At 36.6% G+C, this 23,424-nt stretch overlaps 1 protein-coding gene and 1 long non-coding RNA gene across 2 annotated transcripts in view; both read right to left on the minus strand.

Moving 5' to 3' along the window:
- The window catches only part of LOC139982072 (uncharacterized), a 41,372-nt gene extending 24,453 nt beyond the window's left edge, over nucleotides 1-16,919 (minus strand). The window contains exons 1-3 of the mRNA XM_071994591.1: nucleotides 16,910-16,919; nucleotides 16,071-16,126; nucleotides 15,369-15,488 (exon numbers count right to left, since the gene is read on the minus strand). Coding sequence (XP_071850692.1) covers nucleotides 15,369-15,488; nucleotides 16,071-16,126; nucleotides 16,910-16,919 — 186 coding nt within the window. The remainder of the gene's footprint in view (nucleotides 1-15,368; nucleotides 15,489-16,070; nucleotides 16,127-16,909) is intronic.
- On the minus strand, nucleotides 2,079-11,928 carry LOC139982843 (uncharacterized). The gene is made up of 4 exons (XR_011798396.1): nucleotides 9,442-11,928; nucleotides 5,688-9,394; nucleotides 2,734-5,640; nucleotides 2,079-2,686 (listed from the first exon to the last, which is right to left on the minus strand). It is a non-coding gene; the product is annotated as an uncharacterized lncRNA (long non-coding RNA).
- Nucleotides 16,920-23,424: the final 6,505 nt, after the last annotated feature.

The following is a 23,424-nucleotide window of genomic DNA, read 5'->3' on the forward strand; positions in this document are numbered from 1 at the left end:
GGTGATCTGGGGGGCTATCAAAACCAGAACCAATGGTGGCGCTCCGCTTTCATAGTAATTCGCCTGCATCCAAGCAGATGTCCCCCCCCCACATTTGAAACAGATCGCCGCCCCTGCAGGTATTCATATATTGCCTCGAGTCAAATGAATATATGTCATTGAATATTCCACAAAACAACTTTTTTATGGCCACGAAACTGTCGAAACATGATTTTCCACTACTGGTAGAGATATAAAATATTGGGAATTCTGAAATTCCTGCAAATGATGCCAACTTCCCTAAGTTAAAAATCTGGCTGAGTTGGCAAGGCCAGTCAGCATGAAAGAGAAAAAAAAACTTTTTTTGCATTTATGTCACCAAAGTTGCACATCTTTTTGGTTGCTATTTTGCCTCACAGGTGCCATCTCCTGCGATCTGGGGTGCTGAAATCTCAAAAGGTTAATACTATACATATTACTAGATGACTATGGAAGGCTTCCTCCTAATTTTAAATATCATATTCTGAAATATATATTACTATATAAGTAGTAGTAGTAGTAGTAGTACACTAGTACTAGGCCTAGTTTTAAATAATTTGGTATGTTACAGTATTGAAATATCATGGTCATCCATAACTTTTAAGAAATAATGTACTGTTTTATTTGTTTAAAGCTAGGCCCCTGGGCCTAGTTAAGAAGGTAAAGACTCAATGTTAAAACCTTATTAATAATAATATAAGTATGGTTGTTTTTCAATATCAGGAATGGGTTGGTGGTTAAATCTTGGATTTCATGTTTAGTGCTTAGGCTTCAAAGTTTATGTAACAAATTAAGCATTTTGGAGAACAATAGATCATCGTCATTATAGTTTATGAGTACTCCTGTGGAGTATAGTGATACCAACCAACACGATAATGAAAAATATTTCATATCTAGCCTCTAGGCTTCTAAAAAAATTGTGGCTGCCTTATGTCTTTTTGTTGCTTTTTGTCTTGGCTACTGTCAATTTGAAATATTTTCATTGGGTCTATTCCATGTGCTCAGTTTCTGGTGAATCATTCTGCGCATGATTTCCAAGAAAATAACTGCCTACATTGAAGTGATCGTCAGTTAAAGTAAAGTTCATTCATACTTAGTAAAGATTCCTAAATCCTATTGGTCCATTCAGGTCAGCTGACCGTGGTTAATCCTGTGAGTAACGCACGATAAAATTACCGGCGGATGAATACCGTACGTGTTCAATACAAGGCCTGCTATGTAATCGTATGACTATATACCCTACATACATGTTTGTCCCTAGAATGGTTGCTATGGGAACCAGAAGCTGTAGGGTATCGATATGATGAAGCCAACTAGTAATTGTTTGGTTAATATATCTTTGGTTATATGTAACCCAAAATGTTTTGTTTTATTTGTAATTTTACCGTGCGTTACTCACAGGATTAACCACGTTCAGCTGAACTGAATGGACCAATAGGATTCAGGAATCTTTACTAAGTATGGGTCACCCAGATGCGGGTCGACAATTGGATTACATTGTAGCAACTCCCAACCCTAACGGACAATTTGTTCTCAAGTTATCGCAAAAATACTAGTTTTTTATGATTAATTGACCTTTGGTGACCTTGTATCACATGACCGTTAAGTTTGAAAATATTCCCCTATACCATTTGCAACTACTCCAAAAATATCAACCTTGTCACACTTTGGAACTGGGAGATATTGCATTAAATGTCTGAAAATTAACTTTGACCTCATATAACTTCGCACACGAAGGTCACAAGGGGGTCAACTTATTGACATTTATGATCAGAAGGTACCTTTAACATCTGAAAATAGCATCGAAACTGTAAAAATCCACAAAACACGGAAAAGGTCACCAGAGGTCAAATTGAGGTCAAGGGTCACCAAGATGCGGGTCGACAATTGGATTACATTGAAGCAACTCCCAACCCTAACGGACAATTTGTTCTCAAGTTATCGCAAAAATACTAGTTTGTTATCCTTAATTGACCTTTGGTGACCTCGGATCACATGACCGTTCAGTTTGAAAATGTTCCCCTATACCATTTGCAACTTGTCTCAAAATATCACTGTGTAACACCTTGGCACTGGGAGTTATTACACTAAATGTCTGAAAATTAACTTTGACCTCATATCACTTAACATACAAAGGTCACCTTGGGTCAACTTATTGACATTTTTGATTGATGAGACCTAAATAGAGCATCAAACTATACAAATTCAAACATTATTTTCTTAGCCCATTTTCTACCCCCAAAATACTAGTTTTTTCACATTAATTGACCTTTGGTGACCTCGGATCACATGACCGTTAGGTTTGAAAATATTCCCCTATACCATTTGCAACTTGTCCAAAAATATCAACCGAGTCACACCTTGGAACTGGGAGTTATTGCATTAAATGTCTGAAAATTAACTTTGACCTGGTATAACTTCGCACACGAAGGTCACAGGGGTGTCAACCAATTGACATTTTTGATCGGAAGGTACCTTTGATATCCAAATCTAGCATCAAAACCAAACATTTTCTTTTTTGCTCGTTTCCTCCCAAAATAAGCACATTTTTTCTAATGTGACCTTTGACCTTTTGACCTTGGTTTCAGATGTAGTTTAATCTCCTGATTCCAAAAAACAAAACGACAAGTCTGTACAACCATCCTAACTCCGACCGAAAAACTTTGACCTCATATAACTTCGCACATAAAGGTCACACGGGGTCAACCTATTGACATTTATGATCAGAAGGTACCTTTGACATCTGAAGATAGCATCAAAACTGTAAAAATGCCCAAAACACGAAAAGGTCACCAGAGGTCAAATTGAGGTCAAGGTTCACCCAGATGCGGGTCGACAATTGGATTACATTGTAGCAACTCCCAACCCTAACGGACAATTTGTTCTCAAGTTATCGCAAAAATACTAGTTTTTTTTATGATTAATTGACCTTTGGTGACCTTGTATCACATGACCGTTAAGTTTGAAAATATTCCCCTATACCATTTGCAGCTACTTCAAAAATATCAACCTTGTCACACATTGGAACTGGGAGATATTGCATTAAATGTCTGAAAATTAACTTTGACCTCATATAACTTTGCATTCGAAGGTCACACGGGGGTCAACCCATTGACATTTATGATCAGAAGGTACCTTTAACATCTGAAAATAGCATCGAAACTGTAAAAATCCACAAAACACGAAAAGGTCACCAGAGGTCAAACTGAGGTCAAGGGTCACCCAGATGCGGGTCGACAATTGGATTACATTGTAGCAACTCCCAACCCTAACGGACAATTTGTTCTCAAGTTATCGCAAACATACTAGTTTTTTATGATTAATTGACCTTTCGTGACCTTGTATCACATGACCGTTAAGTTTGAAAATATTCCCCTATACCATTTGCAACTACTTCAAAAATATCAACCTTGTCACACTTTGGAACTGGGAGATATTGCATTAAATGTCTGAAAATTAACTTTGACCTCATATAACTTTGCACACGAAGGTCACACGGGGGTCAACCCATTGACATTTATGATCAGAAGGTACCTTTAACATCTGAAAATAGCATCGAAACTGTAAAAATCCACAAAACACGAAAAAGGTCACCAGAGGTCAAATTGAGGTCAAGGGTCACCCAGATGCGGGTCGACAATTGGATTACATTGTAGCAACTCCCAACCCTAACGGACAATTTGTTCTCAAGTTATCGCAAAAATACTAGTTTTTTATGATTAATTGACCTTTGGTGACCTTGTATCACATGACCGTTAAGTTTGAAACTATTCCCCTACACCATTTGCAACTACTCCAAAAATATCAACCTTGTCACACTTTGGAACTGGGAGATATTGCATTAAATGTCTGAAAATTAACTTTGACCTCATATAACTTCGCACACGAAGGTCACAAGGGGGTCAACTTATTGACATTTATGATCAGAAGGTACCTTTAACATCTGAAAATAGCATCGAAACTGTAAAAATCCACAAAACACGAAAAGGTCACCAGAGGTCAAATTGAGGTCAAGGGTCACCCAGATGCGGGTCGACAATTGGATTACATTGTAGCAACTCCCAACCCTAACGGACAATTTGTTCTCAAGTTATCGCAAACATACTAGTTTTTTATGATTAATTGACCTTTGGTGACCTTGTATCACATGACCGTTAAGTTTGAAAATATTCCCCTATACCATTTGCAACTACTTCAAAAATATCAACCATGTCACACATTGGAACTGGGAGATATTGCATTAAATGTCTGAAAATTAACTTTGACCTCATATAACTTTGCACACGAAGGTCACACGGGGGTCAACTTATTGACATTTATGATCAGAAGGTACCTTTAACATCTGAAAATAGCATCGAAACTGTAAAAATCCACAAAACACGAAAAAGGTCACCAGAGGTCAAATTGAGGTCAAGGGTCACCCAGATGCGGGTCGACAATTGGATTACATTGTAGCAACTCCCAACCCTAACGGACAATTTGTTCTCAAGTTATCGCAAAAATACTAGTTTTTTTATGATTAATTGACCTTTGGTGACCTTGTATCACATGACCGTTAAGTTTGAAACTATTCCCCTACACCATTTGCAACTACTCCAAAAATATCAACCTTGTCACACTTTGGAACTGGGAGATATTGCATTAAATGTCTGAAAATTAACTTTGACCTCATATAACTTCGCACACGAAGGTCACAAGGGGGTCAACTTATTGACATTTATGATCAGAAGGTACCTTTAACATCTGAAAATAGCATCGAAACTGTAAAAATCCACAAAACACGAAAAAGGTCACCAGAGGTCAAATTGAGGTCAAGGGTCACCAAGATGCGGGTCGACAATTGGATTACATTGAAGCAACTCCCAACCCTAACGGACAATTTGTTCTCAAGTTATCGCAAAAATACTAGTTTGTTATCCTTAATTGACCTTTGGTGACCTCGGATCACATGACCGTTCAGTTTGAAAATGTTCCCCTATACCATTTGCAACTTGTCTCAAAATATCAACTGTGTAACACCTTGGCACTGGGAGTTATTACACTAAATGTCTGAAAATTAACTTTGACCTCATATCACTTAACATACAAAGGTCACCTTGGGTCAACTTATTGACATTTTTGATTGATGAGACCTAAATAGAGCATCAAACTATACAAATTCAAACATTATTTTCTTAGCCCATTTTCTACCCCCAAAATACTAGTTTTTTCACATTAATTGACCTTTGGTGACCTCGGATCACATGACCGTTAGGTTTGAAAATATTCCCCTATACCATTTGCAACTTGTCCAAAAATATCAACCGAGTCACACCTTGGAACTGGGAGTTATTGCATTAAATGTCTGAAAATTAACTTTGACCTGGTATAACTTCGCACACGAAGGTCACAGGGGTGTCAACCAATTGACATTTTTGATCGGAAGGTACCTTTGATATCCAAATCTAGCATCAAAACCAAACATTTTCTTTTTTGCTCGTTTCCTCCCAAAATAAGCACATTTTTTCTAATGTGACCTTTGACCTTTTGACCTTGGTTTCAGATGTAGTTTAATCTCCTGATTCCAAAAAACAAAACGACAAGTCTGTACAACCATCCTAACTCCGACCGAAAAACTTTGACCTCATATAACTTCGCACATAAAGGTCACACGGGGTCAACCTATTGACATTTATGATCAGAAGGTACCTTTGACATCTGAAGATAGCATCAAAACTGTAAAAATGCCCAAAACACGAAAAGGTCACCAGAGGTCAAATTGAGGTCAAGGTTCACCCAGATGCGGGTCGACAATTGGATTACATTGTAGCAACTCCCAACCCTAACGGACAATTTGTTCTCAAGTTATCGCAAAAATACTAGTTTTTTTATGATTAATTGACCTTTGGTGACCTTGTATCACATGACCGTTAAGTTTGAAAATATTCCCCTATACCATTTGCAGCTACTTCAAAAATATCAACCTTGTCACACATTGGAACTGGGAGATATTGCATTAAATGTCTGAAAATTAACTTTGACCTCATATAACTTTGCATTCGAAGGTCACACGGGGGTCAACCCATTGACATTTATGATCAGAAGGTACCTTTAACATCTGAAAATAGCATCGAAACTGTAAAAATCCACAAAACACGAAAAGGTCACCAGAGGTCAAACTGAGGTCAAGGGTCACCCAGATGCGGGTCGACAATTGGATTACATTGTAGCAACTCCCAACCCTAACGGACAATTTGTTCTCAAGTTATCGCAAACATACTAGTTTTTTATGATTAATTGACCTTTCGTGACCTTGTATCACATGACCGTTAAGTTTGAAAATATTCCCCTATACCATTTGCAACTACTTCAAAAATATCAACCTTGTCACACATTGGAACTGGGAGATATTGCATTAAATGTCTGAAAATTAACTTTGACCTCATATAACTTTGCACACGAAGGTCACACGGGGGTCAACCCATTGACATTTATGATCAGAAGGTACCTTTAACATCTGAAAATAGCATCGAAACTGTAAAAATCCACAAAACACGAAAAAGGTCACCAGAGGTCAAATTGAGGTCAAGGGTCACCCAGATGCGGGTCGACAATTGGATTACATTGTAGCAACTCCCAACCCTAACGGACAATTTGTTCTCAAGTTATCGCAAAAATACTAGTTTTTTATGATTAATTGACCTTTGGTGACCATGTATCACATGACCGTTAAGTTTGAAACTATTCCCCTACACCATTTGCAACTACTCCAAAAATATCAACCTTGTCACACTTTGGAACTGGGAGATATTGCATTAAATGTCTGAAAATTAACTATGACCTCATATAACTTTGCACACGAAGGTCACACGGGGGTCAACTTATTGACATTTATGATCAGAAGGTACCTTTAACATCTGAAAATAGCATCGAAACTGTAAAAATCCACAAAACACGAAAAAGGTCACCAGAGGTCAAATTGAGGTCAAGGGTCACCCAGATGCGGGTCGACAATTGGATTACATTGAAGCAACTCCCAACCCTAACGGACAATTTGTTCTCAAGTTATCGCAAAAATACTAGTTTTTTATGATTAATTGACCTTTGGTGACCTTGTATCACATGACCGTTTAGTTTGAAAATATTCCCCTATACCATTTGCAACTACTCCAAAAATATCAACCTTGTCACACTTTGGAACTGGGAGATATTGCATTAAATGTCTGAAAATTAACTTTGACCTCATATAACTTCGCACACGAAGGTCACAAGGGGGTCAACTTATTGACATTTATGATCAGAAGGTACCTTTAACATCTGAAAATAGCATCGAAACTGTAAAAATCCACAAAACACGAAAAGGTCACCAGAGGTCAAATTGAGGTCAAGGGTCACCCAGATGCGGGTCGACAATTGGATTACATTGTAGCAACTCCCAACCCTAACGGACAATTTGTTCTCAAGTTATCGCAAACATACTAGTTTTTTATGATTAATTGACCTTTGGTGACCTTGTATCACATGACCGTTAAGTTTGAAAATATTCCCCTATACCATTTGCAACTACTTCAAAAATATCAACCATGTCACACATTGGAACTGGGAGATATTGCATTAAATGTCTGAAAATTAACTTTGACCTCATATAACTTTGCACACGAAGGTCACACGGGGGTCAACTTATTGACATTTATGATCAGAAGGTACCTTTAACATCTGAAAATAGCATCGAAACTGTAAAAATCCACAAAACACGAAAAAGGTCACCAGAGGTCAAATTGAGGTCAAGGGTCACCCAGATGCGGGTCGACAATTGGATTACATTGTAGCAACTCCCAACCCTAACGGACAATTTGTTCTCAAGTTATCGCAAAAATACTAGTTTTTTTATGATTAATTGACCTTTGGTGACCTTGTATCACATGACCGTTAAGTTTGAAACTATTCCCCTACACCATTTGCAACTACTTAAAAAATATCAACCTTGTCACACTTTGGAACTGGGAGATATTGCATTAAATGTCTGAAAATTAACTATGTCCTCATATAACTTTGCACACGAAGGTCACACGGGGGTCAACTTATTGACATTTATGATCAGAAGGTACCTTTAACATCTGAAAATAGCATCGAAACTGTAAAAATCCACAAAACACGAAAAAGGTCACCAGAGGTCAAATTGAGGTCAAGGGTCACCCAGATGCGGGTCGACAATTGGATTACACTGAAGCAACTCCCAACCCTAACGGACAATTTGTTCTCAAGTTATCGCAAAAATACTAGTTTTTTATGATTAATTGACCTTTGGTGACCTTGTATCACATGACCGTTAAGTTTGAAAATATTCCCCTATACCATTTGCAACTACTCCAAAAATATCAACCTTGTCACACTTTGGAACTGGGAGATATTGCATTAAATGTCTGAAAATTAACTTTGACCTCATATAACTTCGCACACGAAGGTCACAAGGGGGTCAACTTATTGACATTTATGATCAGAAGGTACCTTTAACATCTGAAAATAGCATCGAAACTGTAAAAATCCACAAAACACGAAAAAGGTCACCAGAGGTCAAATTGAGGTCAAGGGTCACCCAGATGCGGGTCGACAATTGGATTACATTGAAGCAACTCCCAACCCTAACGGACAATTTGTTCTCAAGTTATCGCAAAAATACTAGTTTGTTATCCTTAATTGACCTTTGGTGACCTCGGATCACATGACCGTTCAGTTTGAAAATGTTCCCCTATACCATTTGCAACTTGTCTCAAAATATCAACTGTGTAACACCTTGGCACTGGGAGTTATTACACTAAATGTCTGAAAATTAACTTTGACCTCATATCACTTAACATACAAAGGTCACCTTGGGTCAACTTATTGACATTTTTGATTGATGAGACCTAAATAGAGCATCAAACTATACAAATTCAAACATTATTTTCTTAGCCCATTTTCTACCCCCAAAATACTAGTTTTTTTAACATTAATTGACCTTTGGTGACCTCGGATCACATGACCGTTAAGTTTGAAAATATTCCCCTATACCATTTGCAACTTGTCCAAAAATATCAACCGAGTCACACCTTGGAACTGGGAGTTATTGCATTAAATGTCTGAAAATTAACTTTGACCTGGTATAACTTCGCACACGAAGGTCACAGGGGTGTCAACCAATTGACATTTTTGATCGGAAGGTACCTTTGATATCCAAATCTAGCATCAAAACCAAACATTTTCTTTTTTGCTCGTTTCCTCCCAAAATAAGCACATTTTTTCTAATGTGACCTTTGACCTTTTGACCTTGGTTTCAGATGTAGTTTAATCTCCTGATTCCAAAAAACAACACGACAAGTCTGTACAACCATCCTAACTCCGACCGAAAAACTTTGACCTCATATAACTTCGCACATAAAGGTCACACGGGGTCAACCTATTGACATTTATGATCAGAAGGTACCTTTGACATCTGAAGATAGCATCAAAACTGTAAAAATGCCCAAAACACGAAAAGGTCACCAGAGGTCAAATTGAGGTCAAGGGTCACCCAGATGCGGGTCGACAATTGGATTACATTGAGGCAACTCCCAACCCTAACGGACAATTTGTTCTCAAGTTATCGCAAAAATACTAGTTTTTTTATGATTAATTGACCTTTGGTGACCTTGTATCACATGACCGTTAAGTTTGAAAATATTCCCCTATACCATTTGCAACTACTTCAAAAATATCAACCTTGTCACACATTGGAACTGGGAGATATTGCATTAAATGTCTGAAAATTAACTTTGACCTCATATAACTTTGCACACGAAGGTCACACGGGGGTCAACCCATTGACATTTATGATCAGAAGGTACCTTTAACATCTGAAAATAGCATCGAAACTGTAAAAATCCACAAAACACGAAAAGGTCACCAGAGGTCAAATTGAGGTCAAGGGTCACCCAGATGCGGGTCGACAATTGGATTACATTGTAGCAACTCCCAACCCTAACGGACAATTTGTTCTCAAGTTATCGCAAAAATACTAGTTTTTTTTATGATTAATTGACCTTTGGTGACCTTGTCTCACATGACCGTTAAGTTTGAAAATATTCCCCTATACCATTTGCAACTACTTCAAAAATATCAACCTTGTCACACATTGGAACTGGGAGATATTGCATTAAATGTCTGAAAATTAACTTTGACCTCATATAACTTTGCACACGAAGGTCACACGGGGGTCAACTTATTGACATTTATGATCAGAAGGTACCTTTAACATCTGAAAATAGCATCGAAACTGTAAAAATCCACAAAACACGAAAAGGGTCACCAGAGGTCAACTTGAGGTCAAGGGTCACCCAGATGCGGGTCGACAATTGGATTACATTGAAGCAACTCCCAACCCTAACGGACAATTTGTTCTCAAGTTATCGCAAAAATACTAGTTTGTTATCCTTAATTGACCTTTGGTGACCTCGGATCACATGACCGTTAAATTTGAAAATGTTCCCCTATACCATTTGCAACTTGTCTCAAAATATCAACTGTGTAACACCTTGGCACTGGGAGTTATTACACTAAATGTCTGAAAATTAACTTTGACCTCATATCACTTAACATACAAAGGTCACCTTGGGTCAACTTATTGACATTTTTGATTGATGAGACCTAAATAGAGCATCAAACTATACAAATTCAAACATTATTTTCTTAGCCCATTTTCTACCCCCAAAATACTAGTTTTTTTAACATTAATTGACCTTTGGTGACCTCGGATCACATGACCGTTAAGTTTGAAAATATTCCCCTATACCATTTGCAACTTGTCCAAAAATATCAACCGAGTCACACCTTGGAACTGGGAGTTATTGCATTAAATGTCTGAAAATTAACTTTGACCTGGTATAACTTCGCACACGAAGGTCACAGGGGTGTCAACCAATTGACATTTTTGATCGGAAGGTACCTTTGATATCCAAATCTAGCATCAAAACCAAACATTTTCTTTTTTGCTCGTTTCCTCCCAAAATAAGCACATTTTTTCTAATGTGACCTTTGACCTTTTGACCTTGGTTTCAGATGTAGTTTAATCTCCTGATTCCAAAAAACAAAACGACAAGTCTGTACAACCATCCTAACTCCGACCGAAAAACTTTGACCCCATATAACTTCGCACATAAAGGTCACACGGGGTCAACCTATTGACATTTATGATCAGAAGGTACCTTTGACATCTGAAGATAGCATCAAAACTGTAAAAATGCCCAACACAAAAAGGTCACCAGAGGTCAAATTGAGGTTAAGGGTCACCCAGATGCGGGTCGACAATTGGATTACATTGAGGCAACTCCCAACCCTAACGGATATTTCGTTCTCAAGTTATTGCAAAAATACTAGTTTTTTATGATTAATTAACCTTTGGTGACCTCGGATCACATGACCGTTAAGTTTGAAAATGCTCCCCTAACCAGTTCACAACTTGTCCCAAAATATCAATCTTGTCCCACATTGGCACTGGGAGTTATTGCAGTTTTAATATTTTCGGTTTTTGGACCATAACTGACCTTTGGTGACCTTTGTGGGCACCAGAAACAATAGGGCACACCTTCTCCATATGGCGGATCTATAGTCCAAGTTTGGCCTCAATCCAACATTCCTTTATTGAGATAGAGCGTACCCAAGCAAGTGTCACAGACACACACACACACACATACACGCCAACCTGACTGCATAGGTTCCTTTTGCTAAAGCAAGGAACCAAAAAAGGAGACTGTCAAAGGCAAAGGAAATATTTCGTATATCACTGAAAAAATGGTAAATGTGTGAAAATGTGAATAATGTAGTTTAACCAATTGAGATCATAATGTGAGACCCCAGCCCATAGTCATAGCTAGTGCAGTAACTACTGTCTATGTTCCACAACCGTGCATCACTCACTACTGCACTGTGTTTGTAACACAGTAACATGTGTTACAGTTGGTACAGTAATTATCAGAAAGCTGTGACACGTTGAACTAAGAGTCAGACAGGTGAAAATTTGCAGTAATTTTAAATTGTTTTAAATTTAATTTTTTTAATGTTTTAAATTTTAAAATTTAAAATTATTATTATTTTTTTTAATTTGCAATTAGAACAAACTTGCCACGTGCCACCTGTAACACATGTTACTGTGTTACGAGCACAGTACAGTAGTAACTGATGCACAGTTGTGGAACATGAACAGTAGTAACTGTTCTAGCTATGAGTATCGGGTAACCCATTATTGGCTTCATTCTATTGCTTGTGTAGAATGCAATCTTTTATGTACTGTTTTGTTTTGTGTAATGTGTTTCGTATTGTAACCGAACTTGCATAGTACTTAAGCTTTGAGGGCTATTCTTTAAGCTGTTTACGTAATGTATTGACTGTTTAAGTGATGTTATGATTCTATATCGGGAAATCCCCGTTAAGTTGTTTACTATTACGTAAGTAATCGTGAACCTGGCCTCTCGGTCTCCGGAAGTCTGGTGACTGCAACTCTAAGGCGGTGCTCTTTGAAGTAGTAACTTTCTCACGCGCGTAAACTTAAGCCATTGTTCAGGCTAGTATAAAAGGAGCTGTTGGTACGTGCAGCGAGGGACTCTGCCAAAATCTCGCAAGACGTCTACGTACGGTACGTTATCATATCATTTACTATTATCCAAGTTGGTAGGTTTCTAATACAACAGCACCGTGTATAATTGTTAGTAGATATTGTAAGCGCTCAGAATATTATTGAATACATTTGTGAGTTGTTACATTGTTAGCAAACTGCGATATTTCACTGAGGGAGATTACGCCCAGTTATTTAGGAGTAACGTTATTGACCGATTGTTATCATTTTACGTTATTTAGTAGCGCTCTGAATTGCGTGCAATGTGTGTACTTTAGCAGAGATCAGTATTCTGCCGTGATTGTATATTTTTCAGTTAGTCCGTAAGTAGGAACATAAGTGAGTAGCCTAGGTCAGATATCAGAAAGATAGGTTACTGCCATTTAGTCAATCGATTGGTTCTTAGTATATTTGCATCTGTTAACGGTATTGCAGACACCGTTTAGTTAACCCTATAGCTTTTAATCTGTTTACATATTTAGACGCTGCGTTTGGCTTCCCGTTTATCGCCGCTTTACACGTTGCGTTATACGCTGCGTGTGGCGCCGCGTTGGACGTTGCGTTTAGCGCCGCGTTTTACGTTGCGTTCCGCGCTGCGTTGTACGTTGCGTTATACGCTGCGTGTGGCGCCGCGTTGGACGCTGCGTTGGGCGTTTCGTTTAGTGCCGTGTTCTACGCTGCGTTTAGACGCCGCGTTTAGGAACTGCGCTAACAGTTACGTTTTGCGTATTGTCAGGCTAAGTTCTAATGTAAGGATATTTAATGAACCTAAGTGTAAGTCGAAGGTTTGAATAAACGGTACCACTGTGCCACGGGCACTTTATCATCCTCTTCATTGTCATCTTTTTGTCGAGACTCTCTTCCGCCAAACCCATCATTAAAGACTGCCCCACCAGACAGGGAAGTGACGTTACAGTATTAACAGAAGCTGTACGGAGGAACTGCACAATCGACTTCATCTGATATTCTGGTGAGATTTCTGAAGGGTGCATCTGATTGTGAGGGAGGGCGAAAATCTCGGACTACACCACAAACAGTTGACGAGTGAATTTCTTTAGTGCTGTTGGAATATTTAACGCTGGAACTCATTTTCTCGCTTTGTAATTTATAGGCGTAATAAAATGATAGCAACTAATTTCACTGTGTTAGTCATTATTTCTTCATATGTAACCGCATGTGTAATTCAGTAAAATCTGCAGGTAGACCAATAGCTCTGTTCTAGTAGTACACCCCAAACAAGCTGGCACTCTTGCTGGCTTTCCCTTGACAATGTGCTGGGACAAAACCAGATATTTGACGGACAGTCTTCTGCCGGAACACAGATATTTGGTTTGCAGTTCATGTGAAGATCTCTGCTTAGCGGGTTGCTGGCGGAATACCAGATTTGGGCTAGCAGGTCGCCAGAACACTGGATATTAGCTAGCGGATAGCCAGTGGCTCTCTCTGACAGAAATTCAGCGGAACACTGGCGGTACTCCGGTGGTAAGCTTGCGTTTCTCCGGCGGTCTGCTGGTAGTACACCAGCGGTACACTGGCATTTCTTCGACGGTCTGCTGGTGGAACACCGGCGGTACACCGGCGGTAAGCTGGCGTTTCTTCGGCGGTACGCTGGCGCTTCTTTGGTGGTCTACTGGTGGAACACCGGCGGTACGCTGGAGTTTCTTCGGCGGTCTGCCGGTGGAACACTGGCGGTAACCCGGCGGAACGCTGGCGTTTCTTCGCCGGTACACCGGCGGTACGCTGGCGTTTCTTTGGCGGTCTACTGGTGGAACACTGGCGTTTCTTCGGCTGTCTGCTTGTGGAACACTGGCGGTACGCTGGCGTTTTTGCGGCGGTTTTCTGGCGTAGTCGCCGGCGGACCGCCGGATTCAAGCCGGCCAAATCTCTGGCGTTCCGCCGGCTTTCCCAGCCGGTGGACCGCCAGTGGTGCAGCTGGCGGGCCGCCAGTGGACCGCTAGCATGATGTTATCTGTGTAGGGGGCGTATGTCAGGTTAATTGGAGTTTACTAAAAATGCAAGTATGTAATTGAACTTACAACTGTGACATCGTATTTGAGATCTGCTTTGGATAAAGAAGGCAACAATGCCTTGTCTACATGTTTTATGCTGTATTGTGCTTGTTAGCAGAGAAGCCCAGTGAGGGGGGGGGTCGATATGGATCAGTTGACTTGTGCCAGGTACTGCTAGGGTTTAGTGCTAACATTTTGCATTACATAACTTGAGTTCTGGTTTAAGTTGAATTTATATTATAAACTATTTGTTTATGTTGGTATTAGTATTCATCAAGAATAAGATTTCTAAGCTTTTAATTAAGGTCACTTCTGGGATAGCAATGTTTTTTATTCGAGCATACAGATCAATATTTTATATTTCAATTTCCTTTCTGTGTATGTCTTATAATAAGCCAATAAACTAACCGGACCTCAGCTATATAAATTAAATGAAAACATCTTAGACATTGCTGATAGTTTAGTAGCTAAGAGGATTATTGTCATTTTACCTAGCGTACAATAATCCACTAGTCAGTTTTCTGTTCGTTTTACCTCGATAGGTTTTGGTTAAAATCTTTTATTTTGTTGATCAGATCACACTTTATTTAGGATGGTCTTAAATTATGTAATTCTGATGCCAAAATTAATAAGCCGGCTCACTATCAAATCACCGAAAGTTGAGGAGAACAAAAAATAAAATAATTAATTTTTATCTGTTAGTTCTACTTCACCGTATCCCTTCAATGTATCCTTACCTTACGCCTGGATGCTTTCTTCAGGAGTTCTATGGTTGACTTCTGTGATTCCTGACTGCTTTCATTATTGATGTCGACAATACTTGAACACAGCTCTCTAATAGTGTGGATGTCTTCGGCCTTAAAATGACCAAAATTTACACAATGTTTAACTTGTCTCTTACTACTCTAGTTGTTGAAACTTTCTGAATAAAGTCCTTCAAATTCTAATTCAGGTTTTTCTGTCTGCACTCTACCCCCTCATCTTGTACATTGCTAGAGCCTTCTTTTGTTCACCACTTCCTTAATCTTAGACACATTAAATATATTATTTCATATTTATACCACTACTTGTTTTATCTAACGTCATCACTTTGTGAAGCGGTCATTGGGACAAGGATATCCTCAGTTTCCTAAACCATCAAATTGTACCTACTAACCACACCCCAGCCGCCCTCTCCCCCGTCAACAGCATTTCTCTATTCATATTCCTACCTGACAATTAACCAGAATGGACAACAATTACTGATAAATTTATGTCATTCTTGAAAATGTTTACAACAGTTTAAGCCGCACACCACACACTGTGTCAGAGTTGTATCATCGCTTCAATGGGATATTCCACGGTACAATGATATTTACACTAGTAGTTAAACAGGCTATATCAATTACAAAACATGGGCCATGTTCATCCTTACATACGTTTACCATCTTATCACCAACCTGTTTCCATTTGCCAGACTGTAGATCAAGTTGACAGGTTGTATCAGGCCAAAGAACTTCAGAGAAAGAAAATTAAAACAACATTGATATTTTACTAGTCGTACTTACCTACAATAACAAAATAAAACTACAATGCTGAACAACTAAAATAATTCTCGATTGTTATTTTTTGTTGTTGATGGGATATTTCTCTCTATGCAGCTCTCTTTCTGGTTTGTTCATTTTTCAAACAGTAATAAACAAGCAAGATTAAAACGTGTAAAACATATATATATATATATATATATATATATATATATATATATATATATATATATATATATATATATATATATATATATATATATATATATATATATACATATATTACCTGGTTTATGTGGACGTTGGCATATGACAGGGTTACGGGGACTATTAGATGTACACATGCTAGGCCCGTAAAAATTAAGTGGTTTCTGCTGTTATGGTGAGTGGAGCTATCTATACCTTCAGAATTGCAATTTTATTTATTGAGAGAAAAGTCGGTATACATGATAGTGTGGACATTATTATGTGGACAGTCCCCATAATCCCCCTGTATACTAACTTTATATACATTATACATAACAGGCAATGTAAACACATGTATATGCAAGGTGCACAATATGCGTACATTTTAATACTAAAAGAAAATCCAGACCAAAAGTCTAAACAAGTGGCGAATCCGTCGAATTGCATATCTAATCGCCACACACCAAATACAGACATAAACTACTGACAATACCCATGCAATCTACCCAATGTAAGGGAAATGTTAATGATATGGGTATAAGCCTTTTGACCCTTTATAATGTACTCACTTTTTGCCATAATAGTGTATATGTATGACACAAAAAACAATTACCAAAGTTAAAATGAAGTATATTCGTTTTATCGAAATATGTGGTTAGCATGGTTATGGTCAGTGTGAATTAGATTAGCTGATCATTTCTGAATAAATTCAAGAGGAGCTTTGTTTTAGAGTCAATATGTTATAACACATCATGTGGATAAGATTATGTGGACGGTCCACATAATCCGCTCATACACTTACGATTATATATTCCAATTGAGATTACGTGTGTTACAGAAAAAAAAGACGTTAATACTTCTATATGAATATATTCAATACATTCAATACAAATGATTTAAACAGATCTACGAGTTCGGTAAATACAGGATATAAAACAGACCCATATTTGACGGGTTGATTCTTTACTGAATCTGTCGATATTTGGTGCGGGGTCTTTCCTAAGAACGGTTATTTTGAATTAATAGAGTTGATAAATTTTATGCCCTAATTTTGGTTTATAATCAATAAACAATACAATGAAATGTGTATAAGATTATGTGGACGGTCCACATAATCTACTCGTAAACCTACGATTATATATTCCAATTGAGATTACGTGTGTTACGGAAAAAAAGACGTTAATACTACTATATGAATATATTCAATACATTCAATACATATGATTCAAACAGATCTACGAGTTCGGTAAATACAGGATATAAAACAGACCCATATTTGACGGATTGATCCTTTACTGAACCTGTCGATATTTGGTGCGGGGTCTTTCCTAAGAACGGATATTTTGAATTAATAGAGTTGATCAATTTTCAACCCTAATTTTGGTTTATAATCAATGAAAAATACAATGAAATGTGTATAAGATTATGTGGACGGTCCACATAATCCGCTCGTACACTAACGATTATATATTCCAATTGAGATTACGTGTGCTACAGAAAAAAGACGTTAATACTTCTATATGAATACATTAAATACCTTCAATACACATGATTTAAACAGATCTACGAGTTCGGTAAATACTGGATATAAAACAGACCCATATTTGACGGGTTGATTCTTTACTGAATCTATCGATATTTGGTGCGGGGTCCTTCCTTTGAACACAGTTGTTTTGAATTAATGTAGTTGATAAATTTTAAGCCCTAATTTTGGTTTATAATCAATAAACAATACAATGAAATGTGTATAAGATTATGTGGACGGTCCACATAATCCGCTCGTACACTTACGATTATATATTCCAATTGAGATTACGTGTGTTACAGAAAAAAGGACGTTAATACTACAATATGAATATATTCAATACACATGATTTAAACAGATCTACAAGTTCGGTAAATACAGGATATAAAACAGACCCATATTTGACGGGTTGATTCCTTACTGAATCTATCGATATTTGGTGCGGGGTCCTTCCTTTGAACACAGTTGTTTTGAATTAATGTAGTTGATAAATTTTATGCCCTAATTTTGGTTTATAATCAATAAACAATACAATGAAATGTGTATAAGATTATGTGGACGGTCCACATAATCCGCTCGTACACTAACGATTATATATTCCAATTGAGATTACGTGTGCTACAGAAAAATAAGAGGTTAATACTACTATATGAATATATTCAATACATTCAATACACATGATTTAAACAGATCTACGAGTTCGGTAAATACAGGATATAAAACAGACCCATATTTGACGGGTTGATTCCTTACTGAATCTATAGATATTTGGTGCGGGGTCCTTCCTTTGAACACAGTTGTTTTGAATTAATGTAGTTGATAAATTTTATGCCCTAATTTTGGTTCATAATCAATAAACAATACAATGAAATGTGTATAAGATTATGTGGACGGTCCACATAATCCGCTCGTACACTAACGATTATATATTCCAATTGAGATTACGTGTGTTACAGAAAAATAAGAGGTTAATACTACTATATGAATATATTAAATACATTCAATACACATGATTTAAACAGATCTACGAGTTCGGTAAATACAGGATATAAAACAGACCCATATTTGACGGGTTGATTCCTTACTGAATCTGTAGATATTTGGTGCTGGGTCCTTCCTTTGAATACAGTTGTTTTGAATTAATGTAGTTGATAAATTTTAAACCCTATTTTTGGTTTATAATCAATAAACAATACAATGAAATGTGTATAAGATTATGTGGACGGTCCACATAATCCGCTCGTACACTTACGATTATATATTCCAATTGAGATTACGTGTGCTACAGAAAAAAAGGACGTTAATACTACAATATGAATATATTCAATACACATGATTTAAACAGATCTACAAGTTCGGTAAATACAGGATATAAAACAGACCCATATTTGACGGGTTGATTCCTTACTGAATCGATCGATATTTGGTGCGGGGTCCTTCCTTTGAACACAGTTGTTTTGAATTAATGTAGTTGATAAATTTTATGCCCTAATTTTGGTTTATAATCAATAAACAATACAATGAAATGTGTATAAGATTATGTGGACGGTCCACATAATCCGCTCGTACACTAACGATTATATATTCCAATTGAGATTACGTGTGTTACAGAAAAATAAGAGGTTAATATTACTATATGAATATATTCAATACATTCAATACACATGATTTAAACAGATCTACGAGTTCGGTAAATACAGGATATAAAACAGACCCATATTTGACGGGTTGATTCCTTACTGAATCTATAGATATTTGGTGCGGGGTCCTTCCTTTGAATACAGTTGTTTTGAATTAATGTAGTTGATAAATTTTATGCCCTAATTTTGGTTCATAATCAATAAACAATACAATGAAATGTGTATAAGATTATGTGGACGGTCCACATAATCCGCTCGTACACTAACGATTATATATTCCAATTGAGATTACGTGTGTTACAGAAAAATAAGAGGTTAATACTACTATATGAATATATTCAATACATTCAATACAAATGATTTAAACAGATCTACGAGTTCGGTAAATACAGGATATAAAACAGACCCATATTTGACGGGTTGATTCCTTACTGAATCTGTAGATATTTGGTGCTGGGTCCTTCCTTTGAATACAGTTGTTTTGAATTAATGTAGTTGATAAATTTTAAACCCTATTTTTGGTTTATAATCAATAAACAATACAATGAAATGTGTATAAGATTATGTGGACGGTCCACATAATCCGCTCGTACACTTACGATTACATATTCCAATTAAGATTACGTGTGCTACAGAAAAAAAGACGTTAATACTTCTATATGAATACATTAAATACCCTCAATACACATGATTTAAACAGATCTACGAGTTCGGTAAATACTGGATATAAAACAGACCCATATTTGACGGGTTGATTCCTTACTGAATCTATCGATATTTGGTGCGGGGTCCTTCCTTTGAACACAGTTGTATTGAATTAATGTAGTTGATAAATTTTAAGCCCTAATTTTGGTTTATAATCAATAAACAATACAATGAAATGTGTATAAGATTATGTGGACGGTCCACATAATCCGCTCGTACACTAACGATTATATATTCCAATTGAGATTACGTGTGCTACAGAAAAAAGACGTTAATACTTCTATATGAATACATTAAATACCTTGAATACACATGATTTAAACAGATCTACGAGTTCGGTAAATACTGGATATAAAACAGACCCATATTTGACGGGTTGATTCCTTACTGAATCTATCGATATTTGGTGCGGGGTCCTTCCTTTGAACACAGTTGTTTTGAATTAATGTAGTTGATAAATTTTAAGCCCTAATTTTGGTTTATAATCAATAAACAATACAATGAAATGTGTATAAGATTATGTGGACGGTCCACATAATCCGCTCGTACACTTACGATTATATATTCCAATTGAGATTACGTGTGTTACAGAAAAAAAGGACGTTAATACTACAATATGAATATATTCAATACACATGATTTAAACAGATTTACAAGTTCGGTAAATACAGGATATAAAACAGACCCATATTTGACGGGTTGATTCCTTACTGAATCTATCGATATTTGGTGCGGGGTCCTTCCTTTGAACACAGTTGTTTTGAATTAATGTAGTTGATAAATTTTAAGCCCTAATTTTGGTTTATAATCAATAAACAATACAATGAAATGTGTATAAGATTATGTGGACGGTCCACATAATCCGCTCGTACACTAACGATTATATATTCCAATTGAGATTACGTGTGCTACAGAAAAAAAGACGTTAATACTTCTATATGAATACATTAAATACCTTCAATACACATGATTTAAACAGATCTACGAGTTCTGTAAATACTGGATATAAAACAGACCCATATTTGACGGGTTGATTCCTTACTGAATCTATCGATATTTGGTGCGGGGTCCTTCCTTTGAACACAGTTGTTTTGAATTAATGTAGTTGATAAATTTTAAGCCCTAATTTTGGTTTATAATCAATAAACAATACAATGAAATGTGTATAAGATTATGTGGACGGTCCACATAATCCGCTCGTACACTTACGATTATATATTCCAATTGAGATTACGTGTGTTACAGAAAAAAAGGACGTTAATACTACAATATGAATATATTCAATACACATGATTTAAACAGATTTACAAGTTCGGTAAATACAGGATATAAAACAGACCCATATTTGACGGGTTGATTCCTTACTGAATCTATCGATATTTGGTGCGGGGTCCTTCCTTTGAACACAGTTGTTTTGAATTAATGTAGTTGATAAATTTTAAGCCCTAATTTTGGTTTATAATCAATAAACAATACAATGAAATGTGTATAAGATTATGTGGACGGTCCACATAATCCGCTCGTACACTAACGATTATATATTCCAATTGAGATTACGTGTGTTACAGAAAAAAAAGAGGTTAATACTACGATATGAATATATTCAATACATTCAATACACATGATTTAATTAGATGTACGAGTTCGGTAAATACAGGATATAAAACAGACCCATATTTGACGGGTTGATTCTTTACTGAATCTATCGATATTTGGTGCGGGGTCCTTCCTTTGAACACAGTTGTTTTAAATTAATGTAGTTGATAAATTTTAAGCCCTAATTTTGGTTTATAATCAATAAACAATACAATGAAATGTGTATAAGATTATGTGGACGGTCCACATAATCCGCTCGTACACTTACGATTATATATTCCAATTGAGATTACGTGTGCTACAGAAAAAAAGACGTTAATACTTCTATATGAATACATTAAATACCTTGAATACACATGATTTAAACAGATCTACGAGTTCGGTAAATACTGGATATAAAACAGACCCATATTTGACGGGTTGATTCCTTACTGAATCTATCGATATTTGGTGCGGGGTCCTTCCTTTGAACACAGTTGTTTTGAATTAATGTAGTTGATAAATTTTAAGCCCTAATTTTGGTTTATAATCAATAAACAATACAATGAAATGTGTATAAGATTATGTGGACGGTCCACATAATCCGCTCGTACACTTTCGATTATATATTCCAATTGAGATTACGTGTGTTACAGAAAAAAAGGACGTTAATACTACAATATGAATATATTCAATACACATGATTTAAACAGATTTACAAGTTCGGTAAATACAGGATATAAAACAGACCCATATTTGACGGGTTGATTCCTTACTGAATCTATAGATATTTGGTGCGGGGTCCTTCCTTTGAACACAGTTGTTTTGAATTAATGTAGTTGATAAATTTTAAGCCCTAATTTTGGTTTATAATCAATAAACAATACAATGAAATGTGTATAAGATTATGTGGACGGTCCACATAATCCGCTCGTACACTAACGATTATATATTCCAATTGAGATTACGTGTGTTACAGAAAAAAAGAGGTTAATACTACGATATGAATATATTCAATACATTCAATACACATGATTTAATTAGATGTACGAGTTCGGTAAATACAGGATATAAAACAGACCCATATTTGACGGGTTGATTCTTTACTGAATCTGTAGATATTTGGTGCTGGGTCCTTCCTTTGAACACAGTTGTATTGAATTAATGTAGTTGATAAATTTTAAGCCCTAATTTTGGTTTATAATCAATAAACAATACAATGAAATGTATATAAGATTATGTGGACGGTCCACATAATCCGCTCGTACACTTACGATTATATATTCCAATTGAGATTACGTGTGCTACAGAAAAAAAGACGTTAATACTTCTATATGAATACATTAAATACCTTCAATACACATGATTTAAACAGATCTACGAGTTCGGTAAATACTGGATATAAAACAGACCCATATTTGACGGGTTGATTCCTTACTGAATCTGTAGATATTTGGTGCGGGGTCCTTCCTTTGAACACAGTTGTTTTGAATTAATGTAGTTGATAAATTTTAAGCCCTAATTTTGGTTTATAATCAATAAACAATACAATGAAATGTGTATAAGATTATGTGGTCGGTCCACATAATCCGCTCGTACACCTACGATTATATATTCCTATTGAGATTACGTGTGTTAC

Source organism: Apostichopus japonicus, chromosome 16 (genome assembly GCF_037975245.1).
Source record: "Apostichopus japonicus isolate 1M-3 chromosome 16, ASM3797524v1, whole genome shotgun sequence".
NCBI lineage: Eukaryota > Metazoa > Echinodermata > Holothuroidea > Aspidochirotida > Stichopodidae > Apostichopus > Apostichopus japonicus.